This window comes from Haemaphysalis longicornis, unplaced genomic scaffold (genome assembly GCF_048455015.1).
Source record: "Haemaphysalis longicornis isolate Haplotype H1 unplaced genomic scaffold, Haemaphysalis longicornis Haplotype H1 scaffold_4, whole genome shotgun sequence".
NCBI lineage: Eukaryota > Metazoa > Arthropoda > Arachnida > Ixodida > Ixodidae > Haemaphysalis > Haemaphysalis longicornis.
Window position 1 is genome coordinate 222727331 of NW_027526361.1, and position 14142 is coordinate 222741472.

The window sequence follows — 14142 nt, forward strand, 5'->3', positions numbered from 1 at the left end:
TGGGATTGCCAGTGAAACTGCAACGCAAACTTGGGCACTTTGCAGTCCGGTAGCCGCACGGCGTTCGCCCACTGTTTGCGGCGTTCTCCATCGCTTGGGAACCTATAAACGGCGGCGATTGCAAACAAAGGATGAATGCACACCAATGTACAGCATTACTAGTCAGCGGAATGATGCATTCACCGGTGGAAAGTGACGCCCAATTCCTTGGGTACCGATCCCGACTTGCTGCCGGGCACCGAGCATTGTGACATTGTTAGAGCGAGCCGCTTCGCAAAACTGCTGTGGCCACACTGAAGGCCGTGTAACCGCGCGTTTAGGTTCACGGTCACGCGCTGCAAAACGGCCTTCTACCTGCCTATCAGCTGATTTCCGCCGGCTCGGCGCTGGCAGATGCAGACGACAAGAGAGGCGATACAGGACGGAGGAGGCGGAGAAGGTGCACCGAGAGAGAGGGAAAAAGAGTCCGCCATTCGACTTACAAAAATGGCGTTTCCGGCTGCGCTGGGTGTGACGTCAGGGCCTCTCCTAAGCATTTTTTTCCCTCCATGCGTGGAGGGGAACTGCATCCATTTTTTAATTTAGTCTTTTTCTGGCTGCACCAGGTGACAGCACATACCATACTAACTTGCCCTATCTCAATATAGATGGCTGTGAAGTTCTTTTAAAAAGAGAAAAAAAATCACGGGGAGCTTGTCATGTACAGCTCCCCTGTAAGGGATACATAAACAGTTTGTGTGTAAACAAATATTGGACATCTGAAAAAAACCCGTAGTACCACCAGAAAGGGTGAAAATTTCGCAATATATGTCCAAATGCCAAGCTTTATGCCCCTAAGCGGAGGTTCCGCATGAAACAACGCAGAACATGTTTTTTTCGCTCCTTCTGTAGCTGCATCATAGTGTGACCCCTTACTCATAGGCGAATTGGTGATACTGCTTTAGTGAGTAATATATGTACCCTTTATATTTAGATGATCCGCCGCGGTTTCTCACTGGCTAAGACGCTGTGATGCTGAGCATAAAGTATCGGGTTCGCTTCCGGACGCGGTGGCTGCTTTTAGATGAAGGCAAAACGCGAAAACCTCCGTGTGTCAAAATTTCGGCGCACGTTAGATATTCCCAGATGGTAGAAATTAGGCCAGAGCCCTGCACTACGGCATACGTCACAGGCGAGGAATAGCTTTCGGCGTGTTAAACCCTTAATTCATAGTTTTAAATTCAGGTGCTCATCATTTTACTTGCTCAATGTTATTCAATTACAATGGCTCCGTGCGAAGTTTTTGCTAAATATGGGCAAATTCTACGTATGAAAACATTCGAACTTACTACGTAAGGTAAGCGGGTAGACTTATTCCTCATTATCACCATATAATGTTGATTTTTCTTCTGTTGTCTTCAAGCAGAGCACACCTTTGGGGGCAATCAGCAATGAAACAAAACGGGCGAAGAAGAAAGCGAAGAAGGAGTAGAGATTGCGCGGCGCTCGTGGCGAACGGGCACGAAGACCAGTGACCAGGCACCAAGATGACTTCCAACCAGACAGGTAGGCCTCAGTCTATCGCCCTTCGTGGCTTCTTAACTCCGGAAAATATGAACATCACTGAAAACAACGTCGCCTTTTGTCGTAGCAAGCGCCGGACGGCGAGACAAAGCGCTGCCGTTTGTGAAGTGCGGCTTAGCGATTCGTCGCCAGCGTTTATGGTGCCGCCCTTTGATTTCCTGTTAGCGCCATTAATTCCTGAATCCCGTTTTACACGGCGCGAATTTCCCAGCGAATTCAGTGCTGCGCGGCGCCGCTCGTGTGACAAAAAGATATTTTTGTTGCTCGAGCAAATTGCAAAGCGTTTCCAACGGCCGAACTTCCCCTGCTAACGGCGCTTGTAGTTTCGCAATTTGCCGCAGCAACGGAAATACATCTTTCTGCTACGCGGCGGGGCCGCAGCAGCGAATTCGCCGGGAAATTCGCACCATGTAGAACGGGCTTTAAGTCTACGTAGGGCGGCTTCAGCACAACGGTAGAATGACCAATGTATGTGGCCTTCCCTGGAAATTCGGCAAATTATGTGGCCGTGCATTCGATTTTGGTGAAGAAAAGGCAAGGCATCTATGCAGGGACATTGCGCAATGCAATGCAAAACGCCAATCACGCTTTGCGTGGGGTCCCTACGCACATGTACTTTTTATAGTCAAATCATATGTTGGGCTTCGTCATTCACCGAATTTGCCCATTTTTGGAGCGCTGTGGTAAAGACGACCTACAAGGACTTCCTAGAGTGTACGATGTGACGCGTCAGCCTTGCATGGTAGCTCTCAGTGACGTACAATCATTTATTTTTCTGCCTTTGCGCAGTTTTGCTTCAGATCAAGAGGGAACGTAAGCCAACCTTCGGGCTGGGATAAAATCTTGTTCTGAGATTGAAGCTGAACAGATGTGTGGTGGTCTAGAACTGTGATTTTTGTGGTTTGCACTTCATCCTAATAGCAATGAAGTACGCCGAGATGTAAAGAAGCTGTGCGTAGATAAACTATCTTGCCCAAAACAGAAATCTTGGTTTAATGAAAACCTCATTTTTCAGGTAAAGAATCCCCAACATCAAAGAATGGCCATCATCAACGTAAGAATTCAAATCTTAAATGTTTTGGCGTACCGCAGAACTCTCTTGCCAAAGAACTAACATAGAGTGCAAGGATACATAGTGATTAGAAAAAAAGGCATATATATCTGATGTGTTCGTTAGTATATAGCCGTAATGGTTTTCGGCTGCCTTTGAAAAACTCGGTACTGAGTACGCGCTTGTAGGTGTTACAGTTGTTGCATTTATTATTGAGGTGCTTTATGGCTCTTGGAGTTACCTTACGCTGTATCGAATTCCTTCCGACATGTTTTCTATCTTCTTAACAAGTTTTCATTTATTCAGAGTTCCCACCATCAGTAAGGAAGACACTAGCAACTTCAGTATGCAGAATTCCTTAGTTCGCGCGGCACCACTTCCCAGTTTGGGTTGGCCGAACTCTTATTAGGCAATGTAATACACCCCTTCAATGTAACTATTATTGCTATTGCTATTTTTATATTCAATATAACAATAAATAGACCACACAAAAGAAAGATTTATGGGAATAGTAACCGTTGTCGTCTGTGCCCATAGTTCCGCGTGTGATGTGGAAAAACTAACATTGAATGCCCCCTTTTCGAATTCATGGTTAGGAAAAAAATGCCGAAGTATTCGGGGTATGTGAAATTTGAAATGAGGGAAGGCGGGTAGAATACATTATATTCTGTTCAAAAGCAGAATTAACCTACCTCTCTTCGGGAAGCCCGTTTCGTGAAGCCGGAGCTTGAAACCCTTTTTAGGGATGCTTCCTTCGTCAAGCCTTCCATGTTTTCCACTTTACGATTCCATTGCGCAAAGCTTGATGCGTAGTCGAGACAGGAGGCGATGCGGCCATTTGAAGAACCGGCGTAAGGCCTCGCTTCACACTGACGCCGAGCGTTGTCAACTGGCACAGAGAGGTTGACGTATAATGAATATGGTGTTGCTTTGCACCTAATGAAGCTACAGATGAAGCTTACCTTAATGCTGAGCTGAAAGCTAGTTTGTTGGGTCTAACTTCACGATTCGAGGTCTAACATCTTCAGCCCGTACTTCTAAAGAGTACTGATTGTACTCATTGTACTTCAAGCTACCGGTACAGGTTACGCCGTAAAGCCTCAAGGTGAAACACCTGACCGTGCGCGCGCACATATCTGTCGGTTATTGCTGTTCGCCTATCAGTCATGCATAGCCACTAAAAAGCACGTACCCGAAAAGCTGTATTGCACAGCTCTTTAAACGCTTGGTGCATTCTAAGACATGCATCAATCAATCAATCAATCAATCAATCAATCAATCAATCAATCAATCAATCAATCAATCAATCAATCAATCAATCAATCAATCAATCAATCAATCAATCAATCAATCAATCAATCAATCAATCAATCAATAAATAAATAAATAAATAAATAAATAAATAAATAAATAAATAAATAAATAAATAAATCGATCGATTGATCACTCAATCGATCGATCACTTAATCGATCTATCACTAAATCAATCACTCTATAAATCAGTCTATAAATCAATCAGTCAAGGAATGGGTAAACCAATCAATTGATCGATTAGTCATAATTAGTGAACCAATTAATAATTTAGTTAATAAATACCATAAATAGTAATTCACAATTAACTAATTAGATCTGCCAATCAATTGATGAATCAATCGATCGTTGATCAATGAATGAATGAATGAATCAATCAATCAATTATTCAGCCAACTAATCAATCAATAAATTAACTTTAACCCGAAGCACAACCACAAAAAATCTGTGGCGTGTCCTGAGCCCTATGTTCGTAATCTCCAGACTACCAAAGTTACTAAACCCCAAAAGAGCACTTGCGCGCTTTAAGGAATAGGAGAACGCCTGATGAGCTGTCCTGATTTCGCGCGATATTGCGTTGGTGGGACAGCCAAACTGTCGAATGATATTTTTCAACAAAATTTGGGAAAGCGTTATTTGCCTTCATTTTGAACGAAATGACGTGTGAGACACTACTTACATCATCTCCGCGAAATGGAGTATCAGCTTCGACTTACTTCCATGCAAGACTGCCAATTTCTTCTTGCTACAGGAAGTACCCGTTGATTGCTTCGACCCGAACGTCCACCTTCCGTTACTAGCAATTTGCCACTTCGGCAGTTTTTTGGTGTTATTTTATCTGTAAAGCGCATTTAGCTGTCATAAAAAAAAATCACGCCATATCCACGGAATGAATGATGATAAGTGGGGCGAAGCTCGAGAGGGGGAGATCATCGGTAACCGTAACTCTCCCGTGAAAGTTCGCCCATTACATCATTAAGAAAGACGTAAGACTGTGTGCGTACATTGTACAAATCAACTTTTATTTTCGGAGTCAATGCTCCCAGGCGCAGACCAGTGGTGAAAGACCCCGTGCCATCGAGGACTACCCCGCACCCACACCACAATTTGTCACGTAGGATGGGACACAACGGCAAAGAAAGAACTTTTATTTAGGGCGAACTTGTGCCTGAACAAGACGAGAGGAAACGAGCAAAGGTCCTTGCGTCTCGTTCGATCTCCGAGAACGACTGCCTGCGTTCGTGGCGTGATCTCTTGCGTCATCTCCCCCTCGCAGTGCACGTGCGCTCGCGCCTCCGTTGGCGAACACAGACAAGCTCGCGCTCCCGGTGCCGAGTTTGCGCTGCCGGTTGCAGCCGGTTCTGGCGCGTGCAACGCGGCCCACTTTGCGACATCTCCGAAAGCATGCGGCGGTCACGTACCACGAGACACAAGGGATGGACAGACCGATGGCTTTAGGAGCTTCGCCCCTAAAACTATTTTCTTGTGGTCTCTTCACTGATCAAAACACGACCAAAAACGACTTCACCATGAAAAAAGATGTGCCAGAGAAGAAAGGAGGAGAGGGAGCGTTTCGGAAAGCAGCTGCTGCATTTCCCATGTATGTTTACATAGCACCGAAGGTCAGATGAGAGAGCCAGGGTAGCAGCAATAGTTTTATGCATCCCGGCAAGCGAAAACTACTCATGGGAGCGAGCGCACGGCGTTCGTACCGCTCCTCCTTTCGGCTCTCCAGCTATCGCTGCGCGCGATCCCAGCTGCACATGGGCGCTCGCTTATTGCTGCCGCTAACGTCGCTTCCTGTTGTCTGTGATGACTTCTTTTCCGAGGACTCATGATAAGCATGCCCGATGATCATGGGGATGACCGTTGGCAGCTGCGGACACCTATTGGATGGCCAACGTTGCTCAATCGGCCTAGTAACCCTATCGCGTTAGAAAGCTTCGATCCTGTTATTTTGTAAACCTATCGCGTTAGAAAGCTTCAACAATCCTTTTATTTTGTAATGAACCTGTAAAGAAGGATAATTTGTCTTTGAAGGTAACACTTCCTAACTCTTGAATTTGGATTGATTGATTATACGCCGAGAAAAAATCCGGCGAATCTCAGCTTTCTCAAGGGTTTTTCACTTGTATTCATAAATATGACAATGTAGCGAGTTGTTACTTGCCTGGTCATTTTTCATTACGTCGCAGTTATCATTAGCCCGTTCAATGACTATCCGTAGTAACCATTATTATTGCAAAATTTTGCTTTACATTCAGCCAGAAAAAGTGGACTGCTTAAAACGCAGGGACACCGGTAACCAAAAAAGAAAAAAAAATCATGCTCAAGATTCAGCAAATACGATTTTTTCCTTGCTGCGGAACTTATTATAAAAGCAGTAGAATCGCAAATCAGATCTAACGAAGCCACCGGCAACCACGAATTGTTTCGTTAAATCGATAACTTCGCAAAATCTGGACTGTCATTTCACAAGAAGTTGATTCCATAAATTCGATGACTAACGAGAACCACATCCAAGAAGCTACCATGACATCGGAATTGCAGCGGCCGCGGTGCTCGCCTGCCGATAATTCAGCAATGGGAACTTCAGGGGTCCGTGTTGAAAATAATAACAAGAAAACGATAGGGGTGCTGAGGGAAACTAATTAATTTCCTGACAAAAATCCTGTGATTTTCGCCTACGTGCGCTTTGTTAGAATGGGCAGACAGACTTTTCGCAGCACGCAAGCTCGTTTAAAGCGTCCTGGGTTCCTTCGTTAGTCCGAGCAAAGCACCTGAGCAAGTCAATAGCGCCCATCACTTGCCTACAGCGAGCACAGGAAGTTCAGCAGTTTAATTCTGTGTCGTCACCATCTCTCTGACACCTACTGTGCACCGGAAACTAGTTGTACAATTCTTTCATGTTTCAAAACTTCCGTGCGGTCGGCATCTGTGTCGGGGTTGAGGGGGTCGTGGAAGCTTAGATCTTCGTGGCGTTCTGCCGAAACATTCGAAACTGCAGGTCCGGTTTTAAATGTTTGTTTCTCGAAATACTTCGTTAAATCGGGAATTCCACTGAATCTAGTTCGTTATCTTATCTCGAGTTCATAAAAGCATTGAGTCGTACAGGAACTGGCGGGGGAATCCCAATTTGTTCGTTCGGTTTCGTAAAATCCAGTTTTGGCTGTAAAGCTGCGGACATTGGCAAGCTTAATTTTAAAGGAGCCATGAAGAGAAAACACAAGTTTGGTTCATTCGAAAGATTGCCTCGTTAGAACCATAACGACACCACTTAAAACGCAAACTTCGCTCAAATAAGCTACATAATTAGGAAAAAAGGAAATGACCATGCGACCCACCCGCTCATTTTCCGCAACAGAACCTGTGATGTCACTCGAGAATGCTCTGCGATTGGCGGAGGCCGGCAAAAGCAAACGCATGTTAGGCAGGGCTTACAGTTTGCATAGCGAGCTAAATGCCCGTGAAACATACTGCACATTCTTTTTATGACAAATAACGGTGGAGTAAACGGTTGAAGTTCCGAACGAACACGCAAGCGTGTATGCCAATGCGTACGAAACTACCGCCAGCCGAACTCGACATCTCGCCGTCGCCACCGTCGCGCAGACGAATTTTCGGGTTCAAGGCTGTTCGGGGCCAACAAACCGTCCCAGCACACACAGCCGCGACCTTGCTTGGTATCGTAATCCCTTCACAGGAGGTTGGCCGTCATATCGCCAACCAGCAAAGGTAAAAATAGAAACAAGGGGAGTAAGGAACACAGAGCAGCAACGAGATAGTGCCACTCGTCGCACAGGTTTCGGTATGGAGGTCGTGTTGGCTTGCTGCTGTCGTTACGAGCTCGTTTACAGTTTACAACCACTGAAAACTTCAGTTTGTTCGAGTACTTTACAATGAAATTTCGTTGCTGCGTTTTGAAATGCCCATTTAGTACGGGCAAATCGTCGAGGGAGTGCGACATCCCCGCCGGTGAGGAGATCTCCTTTCATGTGCTGCCCAACGACGAACCTCGGCGAAGCAAGTGGCTACGTTTTGTGAACTTTACAAACGGAGGAGAAAGAGAGCTCAAGGAAGTACGAGTGTGCTCGCTTCATTTCCGAGGAAGTGATTACGGCAGGGACCCGGACACGCTGGCGCTCGTCGCCGACTTCGTCAATTCGCCGTCATAGCGCTCTGACCTTGGGGAAAAAAATTCCCGTACACACTGCGCATTCACGCTCGAATCTTTCCGGTCGGAGCAGAGAGCTCGAGCGAACGGCTTTCCATACACGACACCGGCCAACTGGCATAAGCGATACTGCTACTGAAATTGAAAATACGGCACATACGTACCAGTCTGTATTCGTCCGTCGCGACGGGGCTGACGAGGCAGCGGTGCCGACGGCTGGGCGTTCGTCTGTTGTGGCTATCGCGGAATGGTCGCTTTCCCGTCCACCGCGTATCCCACAACTCTTGCCGCTCGTGCACTTAGAAGCATTGAGCGATCAAGTGGTGTGAGGTTGTTAAATGCAAGCCCGAGCTCCTCGGCGAGAGTTTTGTTCTCCGGATCAGGCGATTCCATGACTAGTGCTGTAAAATGGCCGCCGTCTCGGTCGACTCCCGCGTGTGGGTGCTGTATGGAGTCGACATACTAAGTATCTGTTTCATGGACCGGCTCGTATGACGCCATTGTTCACGTGACGAAATTTGCAATTTTAGCGGGAGATTTAAAATTTTGGCTTAAATTGCCTTATTTCTCAGTGAATAGAGCATCATTTGCTTCCGGGAAAGCGCTTGGCGTACTATGAAACACTTAATCTTTCGAATAAAACAAACTTTTGTTTTCTCTTCACGGCTCCTTTAAGGAGCCATAAGAAGTGCACACTCTTATTGAATTGTCATAGAAGCAAACACAATGGGCAAAACATCGCGTGTTCTGACAATCAACCTCATGTCTTCTCGAAGGCCCTCTTAATGCCGCACTCATGATCAGCCTCCATGGACACGCCTCTGTTTAATTTATTTCTTAGCCAAACTAGGAGTCTTTTCCTCTATTGTTCAGTATACTGGGTACTTTGTCTTACGGTAGTAGCAGTACACTAAGGTATCAAAAGTGTTCAAGTTATGCACCCGAATACTTACTGCGTCGACAATTCAACCAGGCAAGTTAGCACTTCTCCGGAGTATGAACAACTTATATTCCACAAAAACATCAGCACCCAGCCAGGGCGCATATGTTTGTCAGAAGCGCAGTAATACTGCTGGCATCTAAGAGAACTACTGAAGTTATTCGCAGTCCCACTTTAGTATAGCAGCTTTGGGCTGGCGAGGACTGCGACTAGTACACCGGGTGTTCAAAACTCAACTTTATGGTCACATCCCGGGGGCACTTTGCGCCGATCCTACCTTTCGTGCATCCGTAATCATACAAACGACAATCAAAATTTGGAGTCGGATACCTCGAAGCACAGACACACTAGAATTCTTCCAACTGATAGTGTAGAAACACGACTGCCTGTAACTTCTGCAGTAAACAAAAAGTTAATTTTTCAGTTTGTTAGTTGGACGTGGGAGAGCAATAACTATCATTCCACTTTGTCTCCCCCTGGCCAGATAACTTATTTGCACTGGTGGTCTTCGTGCGCCTCCAATGGCCTAATTTTAAGAAAACCATAAAGCTTAATTTTGAACACCCGTTATAACAGCTGTGCGACGGCATTGATGTGTTTAGAAGTAGGCAGAACGGGGAAAAAGGTGAGCAAGTGCGAGAAAAAAATTGCGCTATGGAGCAGTGGTGGGTCGTTAAAGAAGGAAGACGAAGCAGAAGTGAACCTAAAGCGTTCTAAAAGCAAAGCTTTCTACCTTACCAACCAACGATTCTTTCGTGGCGTGCGGGACAAGAAACCCCGAACGCGGATGGGGAGCGGGAGGGTGGTTTCCCCTCCCGGAGACCAGTGTAGATGGCGCGGCGATAGGGCGCTATTACCCAGCGTTCCCCGCGCGCAGCTGCCTGCTCGCACCGGCGGGCGCGTCAGAGAGATGGCTTCGTCGTCTGCTTTAGCGACGGTTGTTTTGGGCCTGTTATGGCGTGCTTCGCGTCCATTGCGCCCTTCATTCCCGCAGCTTGATTAACTTGTTTGACAGCATCTCCTGGGTATCCCAGACCCGACGGAATGAAGTGGTCGTACGGCAAAGATACGTTAAGGATTGGTTTGCAGGGCTGGAATTAAACAAAATGTAGAGACCACGTGGAGACATCTGGACGCTAGAGAAACGCTACCTTTTGCGCACTGCTTGCCACCAATGGGACTCCGTTTTCTAACTTGGTGAATACCAATGGTTGTGTTCAAGTATTACAAAATGCGAAAGGAGCAACTGGATCTGATCAATAGCGATTATAAAAGTTCCCTCAGGTTTCTCGCAATTCTCAAATTTAATAAAGTAACTAGTTAAAATCGGTATAAATGAGAATCACTAAGCTGACATGCCGAATTGTTTAATTGTATATATATGCTTGTGTCGCGCTAGCCCCAAGCTAGCCCATCATGATGGCTAGGTTCCGCGGTCTCATCCTTCGAAAGACGCTCCTCTCCGTTTTCTGCTACGCACGGCCGGGCTACAACGGCGGCGTCGTCAGCCGCTCTAGCCCGGTCGTGGCCGACGCTGCTGCGTTCGGGATGGCGCCTCCGCGAATTCCAGGTAACGGCTGGCAGAATCTCTTGTTTCGCTCTTTGTAGAGCCACGTGTGAGAATTGAAGTGACCTCGCATGGGCAATTGTTGTGGGTGTCGTTTAAAGTCTTGCTTTCCAACCATCTTCACAGCGTGGATTGGAGCCATTTTCTTCTTTTTTTGCAATGAAAAAGCACTGACGAATACTACACTCCCTAGTGAAAAATTTGTGCGCAGCGCGAACTGCAGTCTTCTCGCACGGCGCATAGCTGCTTGGTCTCACGAAGTGATCGCGTGATCACGAACACACAACGGCGCGCGCTATCTCGCTGTTATGTCCGCGACACCATGCTGTTGTAAATAGTATTTGAACCTCCTGCGCAAATGTGACGTGGTTCAGATGAGCCACGCGCGGAGGATCAGCGGCTGTCGAAAGTGGGAGGGGGAAGGAGGGAGACAGATGACGCCATAACAGCGCACGTCACCCTCCCCCTAACAACTTCGTCCCGCTTTCCTCCGCCCTTTCTTTTTGTCTTCCCTGGGTCGCTTACAACGCCGCCGCCATCGCCACCATTAAACCACAGTAGCCGCCGCCAAAGTGTTTGCGCACTTAAAAAATATTGACCATGTTGGTCGTTCACCATCTAGCTGAAAAGCTGGCCCATGCAATAGAGATTTCATATACATTTTGGGGGAAAACATGAAATGTTAAACAGCACGTATGCAAAGAAGTGCAATGACTTAATTTAGTGGAGGTGCACTCCTTCTCTACCCTATGTTTATATTGTCACGAGGAGACGAAGAAGGACGCAGTAGGGTATGCGCCGCTGTGGGCCCGATGAAGAACGGCGAAGAAGAGCTGTATGTGGTGCGCGCAGCCTGAGCGAACGCTCTGCAACAGCTGCCTTGTAAATAATGTAAATAGGTCATCTCGTACTGTAAATAGATCGCGTTGTCATCCTCCATGGTTCGCCTCATTCCTTCTGCCGCCACGTAACATTTTGGTGGAGCTGCTGGGTCTCGACCCCATCGCGGCCTCGGCCTCACCCGGTCTCGTCTCCCGAAGCGACTGCTACAAGCCTCTTGGATCCCATCGGCCCGCCCCAGCCTCAGTGAGCCATGGACATGACATCCCCAGCCCCGTTTCCCCAGCCAATGACCCGCCGTGACCTTCCGACGTCAGCAGCCGCGAACCAACGATACGACGACAGAGTGAAACCAGCCGGCAGAGGAATGTGGAACGCGGACGGCTTCACTCTGCCTTTCCGGACCCTGCTAGCATCGAAGTGCAGAGCTGGTGACAAAAAAAAATCGCATTGTGTTAAAAAGAAAACTGCCTGTTATCAAGGAGGGAAATCAGTGTAAAAGTCCTTTATACTTCGAACACGAAAAAAAAAAAATTGGTTGCAAATTTCTAACAAATAGGTCGTGTATTATGGAATGTTTTAGTAACACGCAATACCTCACTACATGGTACGGTAGTAAACAATAACTGTTCATTTTACGCTAGCTAAAATTTTCTCCTAATCGGCCTACACACAAAAGACGCATTAATAGCGACCGCGACATGGCTGAAGACAGGAGTAAACATTAAAGAGTCAGGGGCGGATCCAGATGCCTACTTTGGGGTGGGGGTGGGGGCCGTTCCACAATGCTGAAGGGAGAGGGACAGGAGGAGGGTGCAACCGACCAAGACGCCATAATTTTTTCTCAGTTGCACACCAAGTGGTTATTTTCATCAACATATTTCAGCCAACCATGAGGCGAGTTTAAAAAAGGCTGCCCCCTCACTGCCGCTCTGATACTTTTTGAAGGGGAAATATGGCTGTGGAGAAAAAGCGATGAGCACGCTCCCAGCAAGGCGGAGGTAGCGTTAGCCAATAGCACGCCTAAAAAAAGTGGAGAGGTGCTTTGCTCGCCGCGGACAGTGATGGTCTCCGCCGGGGTATAAAAAATTACACGTGCCGAATCATCAGCGTCGAGGGATGTAAAAAGAAAGTGGGTGGGCGGGTGGGGTAGTGGCTTTGAGGGAGGGGGGGTGCGATCGCCAAACCGCCCTTCCTCCCCCCCCCACTTGGATACGCCACTGGGCAGAATGGACGCCAGCGCTCCTATACATGCCTCCGTTTTGTCCTGTCTTATAGTGCTAGTATGAGGTCTTTACAATCACGTAACCACTAGTCCAACTCTCCCGCCTCAACACAAACGCTTACGTTGCCCTCTCGTTTTCCTTCGATAAAGAAAAAAAATGGTTGAACTTGTTTTAGCATGATGTTTTCAACGACACCAACATTTTAATTAAAGCTCTTGGCATACTTTCGGTCTTTGTCTGTTGCAGATAAAGCCCGCCCATCTCACAGCCAGACGCCAGCATCCAGCAGTAACCAAGGTATCTTTTCAACGTTGTAAGACGGAAGCCAAAGGGACTCTGCAACACTCTCTTTAAAACTTTTTTTCTAAATCCTGTATGCTTTCAGAACGTAGTCGACAAACCCATCCAGTATTTAGATTAGTAAGTCACAAAGTGCCTTAGCCAAAAATTACGACCCTATGCCCATCAGATTACGTAGAAACTTGCTAAAGAAAATTTTCTCTTTTTTTTGGTCTTCGCGTTCTTCTAGCACTTTAATTACGTCATTAAAGTAGTGTAGCGGCTACTGGCCGGCTTGCAGCCATAAACTCATTGGATAGCCACTTTGAAGAAAAAACCAAAGCCACAAAAGCAAGACAGAAACGGAAGGCAGATCTGCTTGCGGGGAGTAAATCACCCAGTGCCGCTCCATGCTGGTTATAACTATAGCTTTCACACAGCGTCCAGACGCGAAGGAACCAGTGAAAGCGTTTATCGGAAAGTCCCTTTAAGTGTCCCATCCTGCGAAAAAGTGCCCTCGTTGTCATATTGGCCCGGTCAGGAAAATGGCCGCCGCTGTAAGAGTAATTAAATAAAAACATGTGATCCGACGGGATTTATACCGGAGTCTGCACAATAGCAGCCCAACTGTTCTACCAGCTGTGGTACTAACTGTGACCAATTATCTCCAGACGTTGACAGCGTAGAAGAAAAAGTGCGATAGCGCTCCTTACCTTGCGTACTCACGACTGACGCTGAATTTGTTAATGTAGAACTCATGCGGCATATATGAACTGTAATGGTGTGAAACGTCGCTATCGCGTCTTTAGAGTCTATTGCTGCCATTACACGGCGGATGGAACGGGCCGTGACGAAGCGCGTATGAGACAGATCGAAACCACTCGAAAGCGTCCCGGCGCACCGCGAAGGAAAGCTCCTCAGGTGATCGTATTAGCAGACCATTCATTGGACAACGCGAGGAGGATGCAAGGCGTTTCCGGGGTTTCACTGCAGATTCATGCTTTTGCGTTCATAATAGGTGCTGACGTATCCTCAGAGTTTCATTAGATCCCTAAATAACCACTGAGGTACAAGTGCCTATATCGGGTTAAACCGATAGACCACCAATTTGGAGATTCATTGAATTTTTGTACTGAAACGGAAGAGCGGTTTGAACCCCCAGTTATTGCCTCGTAGCTGGTCCTGTTAGTT

The 14142-nt window shown here is 46.9% G+C and overlaps 1 protein-coding gene across 1 annotated transcript in view; it reads left to right on the top strand.

The window, feature by feature from the left end:
• Nucleotides 1-1526: 1526 nt before the first annotated feature.
• Nucleotides 1527-14142, top strand: part of LOC144180236 (ATP-binding cassette subfamily G member 4-like) — an 81079-nt gene continuing 68463 nt past the window's right edge. The window contains exons 1-2 of the mRNA XM_077708614.1: nucleotides 1527-1545; nucleotides 12919-12969. Coding sequence (XP_077564740.1) covers nucleotides 1527-1545; nucleotides 12919-12969 — 70 coding nt within the window. The remainder of the gene's footprint in view (nucleotides 1546-12918; nucleotides 12970-14142) is intronic.